The sequence below is a fragment of the Myripristis murdjan genome, chromosome 5, assembly GCF_902150065.1.
Source record: "Myripristis murdjan chromosome 5, fMyrMur1.1, whole genome shotgun sequence".
Taxonomy (NCBI): Eukaryota; Metazoa; Chordata; class Actinopteri; order Holocentriformes; family Holocentridae; genus Myripristis; species Myripristis murdjan.
In genome coordinates, this window is record NC_043984.1 from 15,740,131 (window position 1) to 15,760,616 (window position 20,486).

The 20,486-nt window shown below is 41.5% G+C and overlaps 3 protein-coding genes across 5 annotated transcripts in view; 2 read left to right on the top strand and 1 right to left on the bottom strand.

Annotated features, from left to right (window-relative positions):
* The window catches only part of cacna2d2a (calcium channel, voltage-dependent, alpha 2/delta subunit 2a), a 157,015-nt gene extending 153,429 nt beyond the window's left edge, over positions 1–3,586 (top strand). Inside the window, exon 38 of the mRNA XM_030051220.1 lies at positions 644–3,586. Within this exon, the coding sequence (XP_029907080.1) occupies positions 644–766 (123 nt within the window). The 3' untranslated portion in view covers positions 767–3,586. The remainder of the gene's footprint in view (positions 1–643) is intronic.
* Positions 3,587–3,944: 358 nt separating this feature from the next.
* On the bottom strand, positions 3,945–9,035 carry abhd14b (abhydrolase domain containing 14B). 3 transcript variants are annotated; one of them, XM_030051225.1, is made up of 5 exons: positions 8,945–9,035; positions 8,092–8,306; positions 7,730–7,971; positions 5,616–5,818; positions 4,609–4,718 (listed from the first exon to the last, which is right to left on the bottom strand). In XM_030051225.1, exons 2-4 carry the CDS (start codon positions 8,303–8,305, stop codon positions 5,639–5,641), a joined length of 636 nt encoding a protein of 211 aa, XP_029907085.1. In that variant the 5' UTR covers position 8,306; positions 8,945–9,035; the 3' UTR covers positions 4,609–4,718; positions 5,616–5,638. The 3 variants fall into 3 exon arrangements, with proteins under 3 accessions (XP_029907082.1, XP_029907085.1, XP_029907084.1); XM_030051222.1 differs by lacking the exon at positions 5,616–5,818 and having other exon boundaries at positions 3,945–4,718; XM_030051224.1 differs by lacking the exon at positions 4,609–4,718 and having other exon boundaries at positions 5,306–5,818.
* Positions 9,036–9,584: 549 nt separating this feature from the next.
* Positions 9,585–18,558, top strand: mst1 (macrophage stimulating 1). The gene is made up of 18 exons (XM_030051596.1): positions 9,585–9,639; positions 10,256–10,400; positions 10,496–10,611; positions 11,462–11,576; positions 11,689–11,825; positions 11,944–12,064; positions 12,447–12,565; positions 13,921–14,092; positions 15,085–15,215; positions 15,407–15,509; positions 15,675–15,811; positions 15,963–15,995; positions 16,122–16,236; positions 16,340–16,417; positions 17,011–17,157; positions 17,265–17,371; positions 17,706–17,845; positions 18,183–18,558. The coding sequence occupies exons 1-18, from the start codon at positions 9,585–9,587 to the stop codon at positions 18,342–18,344; spliced, it is 2,133 nt and encodes a 710-aa protein (XP_029907456.1). The 3' UTR covers positions 18,345–18,558.
* The last annotated feature ends 1,928 nt before the right edge of the window (positions 18,559–20,486 follow it).

Sequence of the window (20,486 nt, forward strand, 5' to 3'; positions counted from 1 at the left end):
CTAAAAATGCTGAATGAAATCGTTGGCTCAAATTATGATTTACAACCTTGAATTGAAGGGAAGCATTCCAAAAAAGAAAAAAATTGCACTTTCAACTTGCAATGAGAGGTAGTAATACTAATGTTTATTAAATAAGTACAAATAAAAACAAAATAGACATGTAGTAAAGTAAGAATCGAATACAAATACTAATGAGCCAGTTAGACTTAGATTTCGAAGACCTTTATTACCTCAAAAAGAGGAAACTGGTTTTCCAGCGTCAACACATATACGTTAAAGGTGCATTATACAAAATTAAGCATTGAACTATGTACCATTTAGACTCGATTGACAAAAAAAAAAAAATAAATGAATAAATGAGGAATTTATCACTGCATCAAATTGACAACGAAAACCTCCACTTTAAACTTTTTTGTCCTTATTCCATGTTTTGAGTGTAAAGCATCCTCACCTCAATGCAGTTTTACAGTGCACCTTTACAAACATGAAAAAAACATTAAAAATGCACAGAAAACAAAAGGCATTAAAAAAAACTAGTAAAAAGGGGAAAGAAGAAAGAACAGCTTTCCATAGACACACTGCGTTTAAAGAGTTGATAAAGTGTGTTGGATGTGTGACAGCAGCTTCACTTCTCGCTCTGCAGGAGAACACGTCAGACTGCGGACGGGGCCACTCCTTCCGGCCCTCCCTCTACACCGTACTGGCCCTTCAGCTGGTTCTACTCTATCCCGTCGCCAGCCCCTATCTTCTGTCTCTACTACATTAACTCCATTTCCTCCACTTATCCCAGCCGTTTAGCCCCGCCCACCCCAAGCTTCTTACTCATCCAAACCCTCCTCCTCCTCCTCCTCCTCTTCTTCTTCGCCCCTATGCCCTACTCCTGATATAGTCATAGGTAATAATGGGACTTCCCATCGCGTCAAGTCGGAAGCCCTGAGTACCGCGCTACCCAGCTCGCTTCAGTTCTTGTTGCTTAGCGACAGCTGCGGGACGATCCTGTCCTCAGCCAGTTACCCTCATCTACATGAAGAGTGGGTGGTGCCGGACCACCTGGATCATCAGAGGCCATGTCAGAAGAGAGAAGAAAAAAAATAAATAAAAACCCCACGACCTCCGCCGCCGCCGCCGCCTCCACCATCACCGGGAGGGAGGGAACAGGACGGGTTGATTTCCCTGTCCCAGACCTCCTGCCACATCCGGACTGGAGAGTTTAGGCTGTCTGTCCACCTTTGCCTCTGTTTGTCAGACAGATGGCGGGACTTGGCATCCCTCGCTCTCTCCCTCATCTCAGAGTCTCACCACTCTGTCATTCGCCTCTCATAAGGGGCTATGGACCATTCAGCCAGTTATAGCCACCATAAAAAAAAAAAATACATAAAAGAAAAAAATAACTTTCAGCTATACAAAATGTCAAGTATAAACTGCTGAAGTGATGAGTATTCCAAACATATATTTAGGTTGAAAAGGAAGTTGTTAGGTGTTAACTAAAAAAAAAAAAAAATACATGAATTAATTTATGCACTATATCTACTTCTTGCCAAAATGAGATAGACTTTCATGTGGTCTTATTTTTATAGCCAAATTAGCAAGAGGAAAAAAGGCTTCTGATTAAGAATTAGGATAAACTGCGGGAGGAGGAGACAGAAACTGAATGCTGATTTATCTTGTACAGCTCTCGTGTCCCAAATTTAATTACAGGTTCATGCCTTTCAGAAGACGGCCCATTGAGATTATTGCCGTTCTGTGATGGTAATCTCAATTTCATCCAGTATTTTTTTTTCTGGTATTTGTTTCTTAAAGGTTACCGTGATCTGGCCCACTCACCAGTGTAGGATAATGGAGCATGTGTGAGAGCTGCTGTAAAATATGAATCAGCACTCGGTTGCTGCTCATTTGGTCAGAAGCATCGTTGCTGTCGTGTAGTATTCTCCTTTATGATCAACAGACCATTCAGACCTCTGGTTTGGACTGATGTATAAACACTTGTGCTCTCTGATGCGAAAACTCACCTCTGCCAATCCTCATGAGGCTTCTCCAGTAACCTCTACTAATGTTCCTAATCACTTATTTGTATGTGCTTTACTTCTGTATACACAACAGACATACCGATATCTCTGCCTCATGACCGTCTCATAGTAGTTCCAGGTGGGTTTTTGGCAAATTCTTTAAGCTTGTATTACCTTTGACTGATGCTGTTCAAACTTCAGACCATTCGCTGCTGGGGGATAGGGGCTTATCAACATTTCGAACAAAACAGAAGTGCAGAAGAGGCCACTAAATATGGTGATCACATTGCAGTCTGGTTGTAATCTGTTACAGTACATGTTATTTTGGTCAATATGATGTGAAATGTCATTTAGACTCCCATGTTTAGGAGCCACTCTCTGTTTCATAGTGCCTTGATGCACTTTGTTTTGGAATGCATTGGCTGTGTACAGTAGAGCTACTGTATAGTACCTTTATAGAGCAGCCATCTTGTAGGCTTTGGATAATGCAGGATCCTGATAAAAGTCAGCTTATTGGCTATAGAGATAGCTTTATACAGAGCCGCCCTGCTGGCTCTCGCTTAATGTAGTCACCCACATGGCTGTGGTCACTGTACCCTTCCAGAGCTACCTGACTGCCATCATATGGAGTTACTATACCGTTCCTTTACAAAGCCATGTATAGAGCTATGATACACTATAAGTATAAAGCAACTTAACTGGCCATAGAACGTTTATAGGGCCACCTGACTGCTATAATTGCGTTTCTGCCTGAATTGTATGTGCGTTTGTTTGTGTTCGTGCGTGGATGTGTGTGTTCATTTGAGTTACACCCTCAGAGGGAATGTCTTTTAAACGAGTGGAGTGTGTGAGGAATGGCAGTTGTGGTAGCACCGCTGTTTTCTTGTTCCTGTGTTGCAATGGACAAAATGTAATTCAACATCGTTGTGCGGGGAGGAGAAAAAAAAAAGGTATTTTACAGATACAACACAAACAACAACAACAACAACAACAAAATCAAGTCCATCTTTAATGATCAGTCTGCGTAAATATTATCCTGTGGGAGCAGTGCGGCCCCTGTGATTCAGAGGTGTCTGAAAGAATGTTTAGTATGTCAGTGTTTTCTGTTTCAAAGGCAACATAGTTACAAAGCCTCTCTAAATGCCTTAGTGTTATACAGTATGGAGCTCTGATTCATTTTTCCTTCATATACACTGTACTATCACTCTCTCTCTTACACGTAACACATACACACACACAAATGGATCCTCCAAAATATTCCGCCCCCTGGGTTTTTTTTTTTTTTATGTTCTGGAGAAAGCATAGTGAGCTCTAGTTTTGTATTTTACATCTTGGAATGATAGTTCCTGATTGATGCCTGTTTGATTAATGCTTGAAGTGGTGGGCGTTTTAAATTTCAAAAGCCTCCAATCTTGATTTTCACCCACCCGACCTCATTGTATTACTCAGGTGGGCGAAGTTACACGACAATTTGAACCTTAAATTACACCGTCTGTACAGAATCCTTGATACTATTTGATAAGACAAACATGCTGGCATAGTAACTGCAGCACAGCTCCCCCCTTCAAAAACAAAACAAACAAATTAAAAAAAAAAAAAAAAAATCCAACTTGCTAGAAAGACAATTTCATTTTAATGAGACTGTTAACTAGTTGAAATTAATGATCTGTTATTTTCAATTGGCTCTTTGCAGTGTTTGGTATGGGCCGGTCATTTGCTGCCTGATGCAGTTTTGTTGCATTCTATTCTGGCATTTGTTTGTCTCTGTCCTGTGCCATTAAGTCTATCTGTGGATCCCTATTTTCACCGTCTGTAAATGAATGCTACACCTGCCTGTGGAAATGCACCCTCTGTATCTTCCTCTGTTATCCTGCACACGTTCAGTCTCACACATAAATACATGATGCACAGTGCACACGTAATCGGTCAAAGGCGCTGGTGATTCACGTCCAGCCGGGAGATGTCGAGCTCTGGGGGGGGGCAGCAAGCCGAGGAGTTCCACTTCCCGGGCGTTTGAATTTCCCCCCGTTGTGAACTTGTGGGATGTCAGAGGTCAGCTCAGGGAGTGGGTCTCCACAGAGCAGCACGGGACTGTGTCAAACAGAAGCTCAGAGAGAATCCGAGTGACTTCTGTGTGTGTGTGAATCGCGACGGGGAACACCACAAGTGTTCTGAGGGACACAGGTCTGTTTTCTGTGGTTTGAGAAATTTACTTTTGCCAAAAAAAAAAAAATTAATAAATACATAAATAAAGAGAAAAGAAAAATGGACCAGCCTGGGGATTCGAGGGAGGGGTCTGTTAAAGAGCAAACCCCCAAAAAGGGAGGGTCTCCTTGGAGTCCCTGCCCTGCCCCTCCCTCCCGACCCTCGCTGCATCTGTGTAGGTGCGTCTCTGTGGGAAAGACAACGTGTGTATGTGATTCTGTAGTCTGTAGTCTGGTGCTATGTGACCATGTTTGACAAATGTGTGAAAAAAAAACAGCAACATTGAAAAAAAAAAAGAGTAAAATCAGTCGAATTTTAAGTGAAGTTTAAAAAAAAAGGAATACAGCACTGCTGATAAGTTTGAGACCTGAAGTCAAAATGTTTTAAATTTATTTTTGTTGATTTCTTGTGCGTGTGTGTGAGTGTGAATGTTTGTGTGCGCGGAAGATTTAGCTCCTTCTTTCTGGGCATTGGTCCATGTCGCTCCATTCTTTTGTACAGATGAAGCTAAAAAAAAAGAAGAGGGCAAAATTTGTAAAATATTGTGTCTGTGACTCCTTGTAAAATATTTTCAAATTGTTTATTACAGAGAATCAGTTATTAAATAATGTTCATATTTTTCACTTCATTTCCACGAGTGGTGTTTGTTTTTTCATTTACTTTGTTTGCGTGGTCAAGAGTAATTACCTATAATTATTCATCTATATAAATTCTATAAATCATAATATAGCTTATTGTGTCACATTAGCTCTAACAAGATCCTTAACAGCAATCACAGCACAAAACAATCCCTTATTATATTTCACATTGTGAAAAGTTGAATCTTCATCTGCACTCAATATTAGAAAAGATGACTTTCAAAGATAATCAGTTTCATCATGAATAATGTCAAAAAAGGCCCTGCATAAGAATGTGGTTGGTGCAAATTACCTAAATTGCTCAAGCATCAAGCAATCAAGCAGTCAAATCATCTCTGTGTGTCAGTGGTATTGAAATGTGTAAGAAAGAAGACAGTTGCCAGAATATAAAGTACTTTAAAGGACTTCTCCATGGTTTTGGGCAAAATCCCCTTTTTCCGACCGAGACAAGATGTGCGATACCATTTTCACCTCTGTACGTCCACTGGTTCAGCTCCAATGGGTGGCATTTCATGTTAGCTTGGGGGTCATTAGCCCACCTCTGCCAAGGTGAAAAAATAAACCTTACAGCAACTGCAAAGCTGTGTTATTTACAGTGTACCATGTGTATACGAAATACACGTCTTGTATTTTTTAGTTTTAATTTTTTTTTAAATGACAGTCAGCTTGTCTCAGTCTGGGTAAGTCAGAAAAAGGTTATTTTGCCTAAAGTGCTGAAATATCCCTTTAAAGTAACTTTTCACATGTCCTGCAGAGTTTATATTACTCGCATGACTACAGTGAGAAGCTTCACAGAGTTTCGAGGAAGGCTATGAGAGCCTTGTGCCAAGTGTCCGGGTCGTCCAGGTAGCAAGGGTGCCCTGCTCCTTTCATCACCACCACGCTGTGATTGGCCAGGTGGCTCAGATTGCGGAGCGACACCTCGCCAAGCTGAGTGTCCTGGTCGCCATAAACAATGAGAGCTGAGGTCTGGAGGAGAGAGCGGCACACACACACACACAAACACACACACACAAAACCAGGGACTGCATTATTCAGTCATTCTGCCTCTTCAGTCAGAGCCTCGTGAGAGTGGAGCTCCAGCACATATCAGAGAACTGAACATGAACCAGTCATATGGTTCTCATTGAGCAGCGTTCCTACACCTTTTCTTTAATCAAATTCAAGCACTTTTCAAGCTTTTCCAGCACCTTGCGGCTGTTTACAGCTACTCAATGATCATTTCACTTCTTCATCTCATTAAATCAGATGCTGCTGTGTGACGAAAACAACAAAAACTGTGTCAGCGGTCTGGGTTTGAATCCAGCCCAGAGCCTATGCTGCCGGTCATCCTGTCTCTCTCCACTGTCACTGTCTAAGAGAGCAAAAATGCCCGAAAACTTTCAAGCACTATTCAAATCTTGAAAATACATGAAAGTGGACGATAAGGATGAGGTTGTTTAGAACACTAGATGGAAATTAACAAAGGTGAGTTACTGTTTCTTTGAATTCTTCCTCTTTCACTGTTTCTTCAGAAGAATTAGTCAGATCTGCACTCGGACGTCACAAGTCGACTTTCTGTCCTGGGAAATACAAAAAATACATGTGCTGCCGGCCTGGAGATCCACGCAGAAAGTCAGTGTTAAAACATAAACTAGCCACCCACATGAGAAGTTTTCAAGGATTTCCAGCGCCCTTACAAACCCTGCCTTTAAAGCCGTGGCTCACTGATTGTCAGCTCGGTCAGCACTAAAAGACTCTTCCTCTCTGCTGCTGCCACACTGCTGATGTCAGTCTGTGAACCTGGCCGCTGTCTCTGCAGCTGCTGGACTGGTGTCTGCTGTCTTCTGCGCTTTGTGTTTCGTGTGTAGCTCTGTCAGTGTGATTCATGTGTTGTCTCACATGTACTGGATGTGTTGCCTGCTCCATGTTCTCTGTTGCTGCTGTACTGCCTGCTTGACTCAGCAAATGTTTGCTTGACGCTGCTTAATGTCCTGTTGCGTGCTGCGCTTCTGTAGGCGACTGCCTCAATGCTTCAACTAGTGTTTGTGTAACGCGGCTTAACATCGTGTGCTTCATCAGCTATATGTTTCTTTACTACATGCTTCATCTATATTTGCTTAATGCTGCTTAATGTTGTCTTGTCAGTGCTGTCACATCATTTCACATCATTCAATTTTAACATTTTTACTTTTAGTTTTTGCTTGTGTCATATTTCAATTATTGTGTCTTTATCTTTACTTTTTTTTTTTTTTTTAGAGAGAGCCTTTAATAACATCTGGCGAGGGACTACAGATGAACAGGCTAATAGGCATTTTTACAGCAGTGTTCATTAATGTGCACTCTCCCTGTCAAATAAATAAGTAAACACAAAATACAAATACACTTGTTAAAAGGTAACTCTGGTCATGTAAACTCTAAGCCCACTGTCCAAAGTGCCATTCTGGTTTTAGTATTTTCAGAATTTTGCGACAGGTCTCATCACTGATAAGAAATATTATCATTATGCCTGACAATGTATGCACTGGATAATAATATTGGATATAGGAACTACATTTCATTCCCAAAACAACTGTTTCTATTAAATGAGGCCTGTAGAAGAAATTTTGTGAAGGCACACAGCTTCAAGGATTATGTTACTATTTTGTTATCTCAAAAATTTTGTGTTGCAATAGTTTGGAGGAATATGAGAGCTAACTGCATCTGTAAGTAGGGAAAAAGCCACAAGATAAAACTTTTTTTCATCTATGCATGTACAAATCCACAGAAAATCTGGGTTTAAATGGGTTTAACATTAACCAGTGCCAATATCAGTGCAAGTATCATTTTAAAATGAAAAGAGAATATACAGTAGAGATGGTGAGATGTGTGCTGAAGTGCTGAAGTGCACAAAGACTGTACCTTTATGCTTTGGTACTGCTCTGCAGTGAACTTCTCGGTGCAGATGGGAGCTATGGGGATGTAGGCCTGTACGAGCTCCTGGTGCTGGAAGAGGAAGGGAAGGGAGTACATGCCACTCAGTGATGGGCTGATCACCACCACTTGACTCAGGCCCAGACCGTCACACACCTCCTTGAGAAACCCTCCCGGAGCGAGCTGTCCCACTGCTACCGGGGCCTCTGCTGACTTGGACTGGCCGAGGCCTGTGGACAGAGGGCAGAGGAGGGCAAACTGTAGCTGTGAAGGACTGAACAGGAGGAGAGGGGGAGACACAAAGCACAAAGGAAGGTTTTTTGCATGCAGCCAACTCCCAACAAACTAACCTGGCAGGTCAATGGCTACGGCACGGCACCCTGCTTTGGCCAGCTCCTCCAGGGTGCCAATCTTGAGCCAGTTCTCTGATGAGAAACGGATGCCATGAAGGAGCAAAACTGACATCCGAGCTTCCCCTGTGGCAGGCTCACTTTGCCTGTAAAACAGCTGCGTCTTGCTAGACTCCACATTAACATGCCCTTCAGTCACTTTAACAGACGACATCCTGCACAGAAAATAGAGAGAATAATTTCCCATTACAGTGACACTCTTCATAAATCACAAAACGCTGGAGCAAACAATTCCAAAAGAATAATAAGAGGCTAATGCAGAGGCAAACTTTATGAAGGGCAATGTAGACAAAAGTATAAAGAGTAGTAGCAATACAACTAACTAGTAGGAGTAGCAGTACTACTAGTAGTAGCAGTCGTACTAAGGGCACTGATACTGATCATATTTATACTATAATAATAATGCGCTGGTGTGGATGGGAGTTATATGGTAGACATTACCTGCTGTTCTGTGGTAAAGCACATAAAAAACTAACACTTCCAAGTGGAAGAAGACAGCTGGCAGCTGCTTGCATCAACAAATCCGCCTATTTGACTTATTTCACCAACACAATTTAATGCAACTTGTGCGTTTAAACTTAGGATATAGTTTTATTGGCCAGTTATGAGAAATTTGAGTAAAACAGCGAAGTGCGATGGCGTTGATCACCTGATGAAGCAATGTGGGAGTCAACTGAGCGAAGTTTGTGGACAATTCGTGATGCCGAATAGTCTGATCAAAGTCCAGATTATTCCATTATACTCTGTAACACTGAGACTACACCGTCAAAGATAAGGAATAAAAAGTCCTTACCTGAAATGCACTCAGAAATATTCAGTATTTCAGCTGCAACGTAAGATACCTCTCGACTCCCTGCTGTACACTTCGCCAGCCTATCCAGCTGTAGGCTACTTTCACTTTATTTCCCGGAAAACAGGAGAAGCAGGAGGCACTTATTCTACTGACGTCTAGCGTTTAGCTGGAGAAATGCCTTTTCATTCAGGAATAAAAGTTAATGAAATGACAAGACGCTTTCTCTGTGTTTCTTTAAAGTAATTCTAAGATAAACCCCTGTCACAAAACAAAAGACCCAAAATAAATAAATCACGTAGGTATATTCCAAGATGTGACACTTTTTATTAATGATTAATGCACTTATTGATTGGTTGTGTTTTGGGGGATAAGAGCCTCTGTTTGATTAAGCGCTCAGTGTTCTCGTGTGGGTGGCTATTTTATGTTTTAACACTGACTTTCTGAGTGGATCTCCAGGCCGGCAGCACATGTATTTTTTGTATTTCCCAGGACAGAAAGTCGACTTGTGACGTCCGAGCGCAGATCTGACTAATTCTTCTGAAGAAACAGTGAAAGAGGAAGAATTCAAAGGAACAGTAACTCACCAGTTTTTGTTAATTTCCATCTAGTGTTATAAACAACCTCATCCTTATCGTCCACTATGAAACTGGTGCTGTCCTGGATTCTCCTGATAGTTTGCAACGGCCTGGTTGTCGGTAAGAAATGTTTATGATTCATGTTTTTAATTTTAATTCACTTTGTCTTTATCTTCTCTGCTTAAGTGCTAAGAGACACTGAAGTTGTGTTTTTAATATACCTTTGGCAGGAGGTTTAAAGTGTAAACCTGTGTAGATCACTAACAATCTTCACTTCTTCACTTCACAATGTAATTTTAACATAATTATAGTTGAAGCATTCCTGTTGCCTAATGTGCAATATGCACTCTTTCAGTGAGTTCCTTTTTTATTATCATTATTATTATTTTGAGGCTTTAACTTCATTTTGAATTGTTGCGCTGTTTTACTGGAGACGTGTATAGTAGGAGCATGTTTCTATAACCACTGCTGTTGAATGCCTTTTTAAGGGTCTTCCTGTGACTAGCCTGACAAACCAGCAGTGTCTTGGTCCAAAGGTTATATGTGTGCAGGCCCATGCCCAAATGTAGCTTGTGGGTACCATTATATACAACCTGGACTCTTCCTCTGAATAGGACTGAAATAGATACAGAGCCAGGCTTTGTGTCTTTGTGTTTATGATTTTTTTTTTTTTTTTTTTAATTTGTCATTCCAAATTCCCCAAAATTTGGACTGTGTTCACTGTGCTTCTTCACAGGGTACCGCAGCCCACTGAATGACTTCCAGCGCTCTGAGGGGAGGGAGCTCGTTCCTACACCTTGGAACTCGGCTCGAGTGGTCATCTTACCCGGCCTGAACCTGGAGGACTGTGCCACACGCTGCTCGCAGTCTCTGGAGTGCAGGTAGCCACCCCTATACCTCCCCAAGATAGAGCCTCATACTCGAGAATTTACAGTGTATATGACTTTGACATGAAAATATCCCTCAACACCTGCAGGGCCTTCAACTATGAGACACGCCCCTCCATCACCTGCAAACATTTGCCCTGGGTGGGTGATGGGGACAACGCAGAGGTGAAGAGGAATGTTAACTGTGACCTTTATGAGAAGAAAGGTAAGATTACACTCTGATGGTGTGATGTGCCCTGAAATGATTTATGTGCAGCAGGGCTGGGTACTGAACTTTGATACTTTACGGTACTGACCAAATTGCTTCAATAAAAAAATAAAAGAAAAATAAAAAACAATAAAAAAAAAAACATTCAATACACAATACACCCTACAAAGTGCAGTGTGACAAACACATCGACTGTATGAGAGCCATGCTACCACACACTGAGCTGATGAATAAATGAATATACTGAAAATAGTTTTAGCTTCCTTTTAAGTAGACTAAGTAGACTTTTGCCTTTGAAATAACATTTGTTGATTTCATATTGTGAAATGAAAAAAGTTATTTTTGCAAATAAGACAAAGTACAGAGAACATTGGAAATGGTAATGGGTTTTTGTTCCCTGATGTACAAAACAAACAAAAATTTTAACCCAAAAACCAGACCATGGGTTTAGTGAACTGTTGCACCCCTACTATTGGGTATCAAAAAATGTCATGATGCTGAAATTTGGTACCAAATTTCAATACCCAAGGAGTAAATCTCATCAGCATCACTGAGGCAATAAGCACGCAGCGCACCTGTACCAGAATCTAATAATGTCGGTGATTGGCTGTCTCACATTACACATTGTAGAGGCACACAGGACAAACACTATGTTGATTTTATAATGAGATTTATAAAATCGGTATCCAAAACAGTATCGTTCATGACCCAGTTTCGAAGTCAAGGTATTGTTGCTGGTACTGGTGTCGATAACCACTGAATGATACCAAGGCCTAATGCGCAGATTGCTATGAAATATCCACTGGAATTGGTTGTTGTTGTTGTTGTTGTTTTTTTTTCATGATAGTCTACGTAAGGCAGTGCATCGTGGGTAAAGGAGAAGACTACCGAGGCAAAGTCTTTATGACAAAAAGTGGGCACACTTGCCAGCAGTGGTGGTCCAAGTTCCCTCATGATCACAGGTGAGGCAGCTCTTCTCCTGAATCCTTTTATAGAAGCTTAAGTTCTTCACATCAAAAGTGTTTAGTAATCCCATTTTTTTTTGTCTGTCTCTTGTTTTCAACTTGTTATTAGGTGGACTCCCACAGCTACTAATGGCCTGGAGTTGAACTTCTGCAGGAATCCAGACGGGGATCGTATCGGGCCGTGGTGCTACACCACTGACCCAGAACGACGCTACGAAAGCTGCAATATCCCCCACTGCAAAGATGGTACATCCCGCTGAGTCCCACGCTGTATAGGAAGTGGATATAAATACATGTGATGCCATATTGTATCTCATAACACTGCTCTGTAAAAGTGTGTTATGTGTTTTGGGTTTGTTCCCAGAGGTGTGTATCACATGTAACGGAGAGGACTACAGAGGCCAAGTTGACCACACTGTGAGTGGCAGGGAGTGTCAGAGATGGGACCAGCAGTACCCTCACCAACACATCTACCAGCCCGAAAAGTACTTATACATCTCTCTAGACTGTCACACACACACCTGATTTTTCACACTGATGGGAAAATGTGAAATGCCTGACATGTGTGTGGTATGTGTGCATATGTTTGTTGTTTACACTGTATGTGCAGGAAAGCATGAGAGGGACAGGCTGGGGGAAAACCGCCAGAGAGGGATAAAGATTATGTGTGTTTGTGATGTGTGTATCAGCTGCCTCTATCACCATATGTGGAGAGGGTGATGGTACCTACTAATCACGTAGGAGCTCATCACATGTCAGGTGTCAGGAGAGGCTCTGCAGGTTTTCCCATAGCAGCTTAATTGTTTATGTCCCTCCTTGTGCTGCTGTGAACATTAAAAAGATATGACTCCAACATGTTGTTTTCAGGTATCCCGATAAGAGTTTGGATGATAACTACTGCCGTAATCCAGATGCCTCGCCAGTCCCCTGGTGTTACACTACAGACCCCGAGGTGGAGAGAGAGAGCTGTGAGATCAGCAAGTGCAGTAAGACATCCCTCCTATAACCCGACCACATATTCTGGATTGTTCCGTTTTTATTACTGCTCATAATAATACTGCCCATGTTTTGGACTTTTTGTTATTTACCCCTGCCCCCAGTGCTCGGAGAGAAATCTAAGGACAAGGTGAAACAGGGATGTATGTTTTTGTTTGCCACAGAGACAGTTTAGCCAAAGCTAATAGTAAGAGGAGGCATGGCAGGAGAAGGGAGTCTCATTAAATCAGTGTAATTAGATAAACAATCAGGTTTTGGTATTTGTGAAAGATACTCCCTGAAATGTCAGATATTTCATGATTGCCCCTGTGACTCGCTTTGATTTCACTGTAAAGGTGATTAAATTGTGCTGCTGGTTGTCAGTGAAGGCACTCTAGAGTCACTGGGTTTCAGGGTAATTTTAGTTTGGGATTTTGTTAACACTCTATTTTAATCCCCCACCCCAATGAAGCATTCATATATAATTTGTTGTTTATAGTTTATAAATATGCATGTTATTCTTATACTGTATGTGCTTACCATTAAGCCGTTAGAAAGTATGTGTTTTACACACCCTATATAAATCCTTACTATCTCTTAGTTTTCAATGTAGGATTGGGAGTTTTATTCAGTCATTTATTTAGTTAGTCAGTGGGTCAGTTGGTTATTTGCAGTTGGTCATTTGTTTGTAAAAGTTAACATCACGTATTTTATATATGTTTGGAGCATGGATTGTGTAATATACATAAGCAATGACAAATACTTTTTATAAATTTTATTAAAAATGATATTTTTTTCACTGCATCCTCATATTGCTTCAAGTTGGAAGCACTTGGATTCAAGTTGAACAAACAGAATGCACTGGCAGACTCAGCAGCCATCTGAGTTCAAGCCATGTAGCTCAAAATAATCCCAAACAACACTCTAGTGTTTTCTCCCAGATTTCAACATGAGTTGTGTAAACAGCAATGGCATTGGCAAAAACTGGCCCTTTTTCCAAGAGCAAAAGGTGCTCACAGGGGGCTGAACAAGCCAGTTTACAGGATAGCGCCATCTTGAGGCATAGTGGTAGGTGATCAGCAAAAAACAGCAAAACAAAATCTGTGCCCAAAATTAACTCTCATTTTCACTCTGCAGATAAACAGAGACAATAATAACAATAATAAAAAAAACCCTCTCACATATGTTCCATTTTTTCTTGCTTGCTTTTTCTTTAAGTTTACTACAGTGTTTTTTAATGGCTATAGTCTACATTTCAAGTATATCACATCATATTCATAAAATAATTTACACATGGGGCCAACATACTTCTGATCAGTGTGTGTCTGCACCACTCTATCGTCTTCATTTCCTCCTTCCTCTCCAGCTGTGGTTCCAAAGAAACGGCACCGTTCCAGCTACACCACTAACTGTTTTCGTGGCCGCGGGGAGGATTACCGGGGGAAAGTGAATGAGACGACATCGGGGATCCCCTGTCAGCGGTGGGATGCCCAGGAACCTCATGAGCATCCCTTCTATCCAAATACATATGAATGCAAGTACGTGCATACTTAAAAGAAGCTCATTGTGTTTCAACAAAAGGGGCAGTATTTTTTGCTCCTTTTTGATCATTTATTTATTTATTTAGTCCTCTGTCTTCTTCTTCCTTCTGTTTATGATTAATTTGTGGGTTCTTCAGGTTAAGACAATAAAAGACTAGGAAGAACACATAGGGGAAGTATTATCAATAAACAGTAACAATGGCTCTATACTTAAAAAACAGCAAAACAGGGGGGCTTTAGGGGACAACAGGATGAGGAAAGAGCCAATTCATTGTTAGGGGTACAGGGGGGGGTTAATTGTATACTATCAATATAGTATGCCAGAGGTTGCCAAATTTTGAGGAACTGCAGTTCTGAGCCTCATAGGGTGTGTTTCATCTGTTCAAGTTGCATAAAGTGCAGGACATCGCTCATCAAAGGGGTATGAGTGGGTGGCCGGGGACATTTCCAGTTTATACGGATCAGTTGTCTTGCCAGCCCAGTCAAAAAAGCCACAAAATCCAGAAAATATTTGGGCAGAATTTTTGCATTATTTTGCGCATTCTTTACACCCATTAGTTTGAAAGTCAGTATTTCCTTGAAGCATGAACATTAATGTCAAGATGTGATTACAGTGACGTTCCTCACACTGTTATTTCACCACTGACAGCTGAAGATTGACAGTAGATGATAGATGTTCAACAACACCACCCTGCAAACAGGGTGCACACTTTGTTTTCTCAGACTTTGAGTGGCAATGTGGACGTGAACCGACTATTAAACTCGGTTGTGATGCAGACAGTTATCAACCCAAAACTGTTTATAAATCTTAAATTTTCAACTTGAAAGAAACACCCTCTTCAGATGTAGTTATACTGTATTTGTGTGAAATAGCTACACTGAAAGGACAAGGCTGCTGGGGCTGTGAAAAGGGCCTTTTAGTGCATTAAGGATGAGTGAATAGACATTGTTCTAGTCCACAGCTGACTGTGAGCTGCACTGCATTACAGGGGTTTGGAGGAGAACTACTGTCGTAACCCAGATGGATCGGAGGCTCCCTGGTGCTTCACATCTGAGCCCACAATGAGGACTGCCTTCTGCTTACAGATCAAACGCTGTGCAGATGACATTGAAGCTGAGGGTACACTGCCCCCTGCTGTTTGAGTCTGCTTTGGATTTAGTCAAGAAGATACTGTCTGCCTTAGTGGATGAAGATGAGGCTATGGACTAATGTCCCTAAGAGCCTCAGAGTCACACGCCTGCTACTGTCAACATTCACAGTATACTTAAATTCATCAAAGTCACTGTTAAAATATTGCCCTTTTTTTTCAGATTGCTACCATGAAAATGGAAAAAACTACAGGGGCATGGTTCGCAAAACTCGTAAGGGTATCACCTGCCAGAAATGGAACGTTAACACACCTCACCAAACAAAGTATGACAATCAATATAATTTAAGAGATTTATGAGTTACAAAGCCAGAAGAGAATGCCTTTATCTGTCTAAAATGTTTAGGGGATATTGATAGTATTGCTAAGACTTGTTTAAAAAGGCTTGTGACTTGTTTTACAGTTTCAAAGCATACTGTGTGATTTTCCAGGATAAACCCAAAGACACACCCTGAGGCCAATCTGACAGAAAACTACTGTCGTAACCCAGATGAAGACCAGCATGGACCTTGGTGCTACACCACTGACCCCAAAACTGAGTTTGACTACTGCGCCATCAAACAATGTGGTAAATGACCCTGCTTTCTCCTTGTGCTTTCCTCATAAAACTGTCTAAACTCCTCAAGTTAGTTTCATATAGATCTGGAGGCAGTTCATCCAAAGCTTCTTTTTCTCAACAGGCAATTTAACATTTTCTTTTTGTTGTTGGTTTTGAACAGCTGGAGAGAAAGTGTCCATGATTGAATCAGCAGGTTAGTTATTGAACCCAAATGCAACAATAATTCCAACGTAACTATTCATCTTATAAAATCTTACTTTTATTTTCCCCATAACTTAGTTCATCTTTCTACATCCGTCATATCTGTTTGTGAACGCAGAGCAGCCGCAGTTTAATGAGTGCGGGAAGAGAGATGATCGTCCTCCCCCAATGATGCTGCGCATTGTAAATGGGGTTCCTGGGAACTCGCCGTGGACAGTGAGCCTCAGAGACAGGTCAGTCGGGATGGGGGAAGGGGTGGCTGTGTTGGCATTTGACCTGTTCATGGACAATCAAGGGACCTGCTGCTCTGCATAATCTCAAAATCCTTGTGCGCAGGAAGGGGAACCATTTCTGTGGAGGATCCCTGATTAACCCCAAATGGGTGATCAGCACCAAGCAGTGTTTCTCCTCCTGGTAAGCTTGATTGATTTTGAAGATGGCACAACCGAGACTTGATACAGATGCTTTTGATAAGACGTGAAACACAAAATGTCATCGAATGCGAAAGGGGATTTACCACCTGATGCAGTTTCAAAAGGCTTTATTGCAGCAATGCTTTTCAGCTTTAGCTGAGTCTGGAGCTGAACCCTGATGAAGACTCAGCTGCAGCCAAAATGTGCAAACACTATGTAGGTAAACACTTGTGTGGGTTTTGTCAAAAAAAACAAACAACGCTCTTTGGAGAAGAGATAGGCCTATAAAATTGTAACAAAAAGAGCCAACATATTTCAGCCGTAGGCCTTCGTCAGGAAGAAGAGTTACCCTTCAAGTTTTTTTGTCGGTCAGAATGTGTTGGTTAGCCATGCTGCAGTAAGGACTTCACATTGCATTTGAGTGCCTGAAATCATCCTTTTTACACCCTTTGCCATGCTTGCTGCCCATCCTGAAGAGCACCAATGTTTGACCCAGTGTAGCACACTTTTTTAAAAAAAAATTTCTACAAAATATCCTACTTTGCCTATTCTTCCGGGTGCACATACAAGCATATTTCTCTCGTGTGTGTATAGCTACGTGGACCTCCCAGGATACTCAGCCAGGATGGGAACATTGTTCCGTGATCCCCAGGAAGGAGAGCCTGATGTGCAAACCATCCCTCTCACCAAGATCGTCTGCGGACCCTCTGAATCTCAGCTGGTCATGCTTCAACTGGCATAGTGTGTACTGTCAAGCTAGCTCGCACCCTCCAGCACATATACAGCCACACAAGCACACGCACATACTCAAGTTAACTATCCTATTGGTTTCCCTTTGTGTTCCTTAGCCCTGCCCAATTTAATGAGCGGGTTTCTCCGATCTGCCTTCCTCCTGAACGCTACATTGTAGCAGAGGGGACACCCTGTGAGATTGCTGGATGGGGTGAGACTAAAGGCAAGTATAATGCATAGGGATTCAGTATTTTACACTGTATTTGCTGTCATGCTGCACCTATTGCAATAGGTATATGGCTATGTAATAATAATTATTATTATTATACTAATCATAGATGGCTAATTTAGTACAAGCATCTTGTTTCTGCCCTTGAAGTATCAGTTTCCTTAATGTTGCATCTAAATGAGGAGGGTGTTCAGACTGTTAAGCAACAGATGGTGTTGCTATTTCCAGAATTATTCAGCATCTGTCCACCTTTTCTTCTTTTCTCCATCTTTCCGTGACCCACCTAAACAGATGAGCTGCTCACTCATTCCCTCTTCTTTTTTTTAAGGCACCGGAGACGAGACTGTCCTCAATGTGGCCCAGATACCAGTTCTTAGTAACAAGGAATGCAACAAATACTTTCGGGGTCGCGTGCGAGAGAACGAGATGTGCACCAGCTCTTTCCAGGGTGGTGTGGGTGCCTGTGAGGTAGGTGTCCATGCAAGGTGTACAGTACCAGATAAAACCTTGAACAGCTTTATTATCTGTTTAGAGTAAAGCTTTTGTTTCCAATTCTCTCATAGACTAGCAGCAGATTTTCCTTGTTTACAGACGTAATTGATTGCCAGTAACTGCAGGGTATATGGGGAAAAGGGCAGGAAAACAAAGAACAACAATACTGAGAATTAATGAATCAAATCCTGGAAGTAATGACTAATGAGAGAGGACAGGGCAAGATGTGACTAGTCCAACCTCAGCAGGCAGAGTCAATCTTAAAAGAGACAATGAGTTATGACTCCAGAGTCTGTTCCTGTGTGGCCTGCAGAGAGACTACGGCGGACCTCTTGCTTGTCAGAACAGTGACTGCTGGGTGCTTGAGGGCGTGATCATCCCCATGAGGCGCTGCGGACACCCAGGCCAGCCCAACATCTTCATCCGAGTCTCTGTGTATGTGGATTGGATCAAGAAGGTCATGGAAATGACTTAGTGACAGATATACGGGAATCCAACAGGGACTGACGCATCCAGCAAATCTGCTTTCACAATCTCATAACCAGCTCTTATAAAATGCCCTTTCAAAAAACACGTGTTTTTTTCTCCTCATACATTGTCCTCTCATAATAACTATTTCTCTCACACAACAAAATTACTCAGCATGTTTTATTATCTGTAACATTATCATAACGCAGAGAGATTCATGTATAAAATATCACAAGTAGACAATATTGTTTTGTATGCAATCCCTGGTGAAAGGTACGTGGACAGTAGGACGAGTCATTATTTTTTGGCTTAATAAATTTGTGTTTACATTTACATTTTGTTGATACCCTCAACGAGAATAATTAACAATAGCTGCGTGACAGGAGTAAATTAAATTCCTGAATTGCCAGTTCCAAGCAGCCAGTAATTAGACGTGCAGGCATACATCTGACAACGCCCAGACAGAAGTTAAAAAAACAAACAAAACAAAAACACTTATGTTCTCAAGAATATTCATGTGCAATACAGCAGTGCAAAACAAAGAAAAATATTAAAAGATGCATGTGGCAGTAGTGCACGCTGTTTAGTATTAATTAATGCTATTTATCAGCATGATAAAACAGGTTAAAATAAAGCCAAACTGTGGCTAGTTTCCCCAGTTCCAGGGAAGCACAATGACTCGAGCTAATTAACTTCCAATGGCACTCATATGGGGAGGATGGTGGGAGGTGGGGGGCTTATGCCAAACTTTTTAAGTTCCCAGCATCCCCTGGAAATATCCTCTCACAGTTTACCACAAAACTGCACACCTCCCCTCTCCCTGGCATTGAATGGAGCTCCAAAATACCTTCTTTGCCCCCAGCCTCTAAAGAAATCCCTCCTCTGCCTGTCTTTTGATGCCTGCCCCCACCTCTAAAGACATGCCTTTGTGCCTTATGCAGAACTGTATGCGCTGCACATTCTTTCTAGTTCTATAGGAGGATTTTTGTAACCCGGTCCTGATGAGCCCACGGAATTCAGCTTAAATAAACCTCAAGATCAGAGTCCAGCAGAATCTCAGACACACCAGCCTGCAGAGGACCACTGAACTCTCTCTGTCCCTTCTGTCTCTCTCTTTCTCTCTCCCTCCCTCTCTCTCTCTGTCTCTCTCTCCCTCCCTCTCTCTCTGTCTCTCTCTCTCACACACACACACACACACAATTTCTTCCTCATTCTATCCCTCTCCCCCTCTTCTATCCCCCTTTCTGTCTCGCTCCATAATTCGCAAACCAACCCTTTCAGACACTTTTCTTTTGCCTGTAAAATCCTAAAATTGTACTTCTTCTGTGCAAAAAAAAAAAAAAAGAAAAGGCAATAGGGCCACAGTGCAGCATATATCCCACATTATATTCTCTGGCCAATCATTCTAATACCAACTTTTGGCAATGTCAGACTGTCAGTTATGATTTAAGCGTCATTCTGTTTCTTTCATTTAGTAATATTTATAGTGACTAATCTATATGACTAATCATACACACATATGACTGTCAGTTCTCACTAACTGCTGTCACAAATTTCTGGGAAACTTTGACTTGAAGTATTGAATAAAGGAGTGAAAATACATTCATCAGTTCTTTGTAATTTCACGTTATTTGCTATGGTTTTAGTTTTGTATTTCTTTATTTGTCACGGTAATGGTTATGCCTTGTAAGTCACATGCAGGCTAAATGAGGGCAAAACTCTGAATCTTTGAAAGAACTATTTTGAACCTCAGGATTTTTTAAACTTCAGTAACCTGGTTTCTCAGGATATTCAGTGCGCTGACTTATGAAGCAGATTTGAGCCTCAGTGGAGCCTCAGTTTGACGCTATAATCCATGCGACTCTAACCCTGTACTTGATACTTTTAACTTAAAGTGTAATAGTTTGGTCCTTTGCCAGCACTCTCACCTGACATGACTCCATGAGCAGGCCAGCATTAGCTGTTCCTGGAATGTGTGTTTACATTGTTAAACACTTCCATCTATATTCAGTTCACTTCTTGCGACTTGAAAAATTACCCTTTGAGAGTGACAAACAACAGGGAAAGAAATCTAAGTTCTGCTTTAGTCTGTTTGTTTTAGATGTATAGCTTTCAATAAACAAAAACAAGTGGTATCACCGTAGGCAGC

What these genes read in the sequence shown, in the direction of transcription:
- abhd14b (XM_030051222.1), bottom strand. Translation starts at nt 8,305, where the DNA reads ATGTCGTCTGTTAAAGTGACTGAAGGGCATGTTAATGTGGAGTCTAGC. An exon ending in CGTAGCCATTGACCTGCCAG is followed by an intron (nt 7,972 to 8,091) that starts GTTAGTTTGTTG and finishes CTCTGTCCACAG; the next exon opens with GCCTCGGCCAGTCCAAGTCA. An exon ending in AGCAGTACCAAAGCATAAAG is followed by an intron (nt 4,719 to 7,729) that starts GTACAGTCTTTG and finishes CTTTTTTTTTAG; the next exon opens with CTTCATCTGTACAAAAGAAT.
- mst1 (XM_030051596.1), top strand. Translation starts at nt 9,585, where the DNA reads ATGAAACTGGTGCTGTCCTGGATTCTCCTGATAGTTTGCAACGGCCTG. An exon ending in AAGTTCCCTCATGATCACAG is followed by an intron (nt 11,577 to 11,688) that starts GTGAGGCAGCTC and finishes ACTTGTTATTAG; the next exon opens with GTGGACTCCCACAGCTACTA. An exon ending in CCAAATACATATGAATGCAA is followed by an intron (nt 14,093 to 15,084) that starts GTACGTGCATAC and finishes ACTGCATTACAG; the next exon opens with GGGTTTGGAGGAGAACTACT.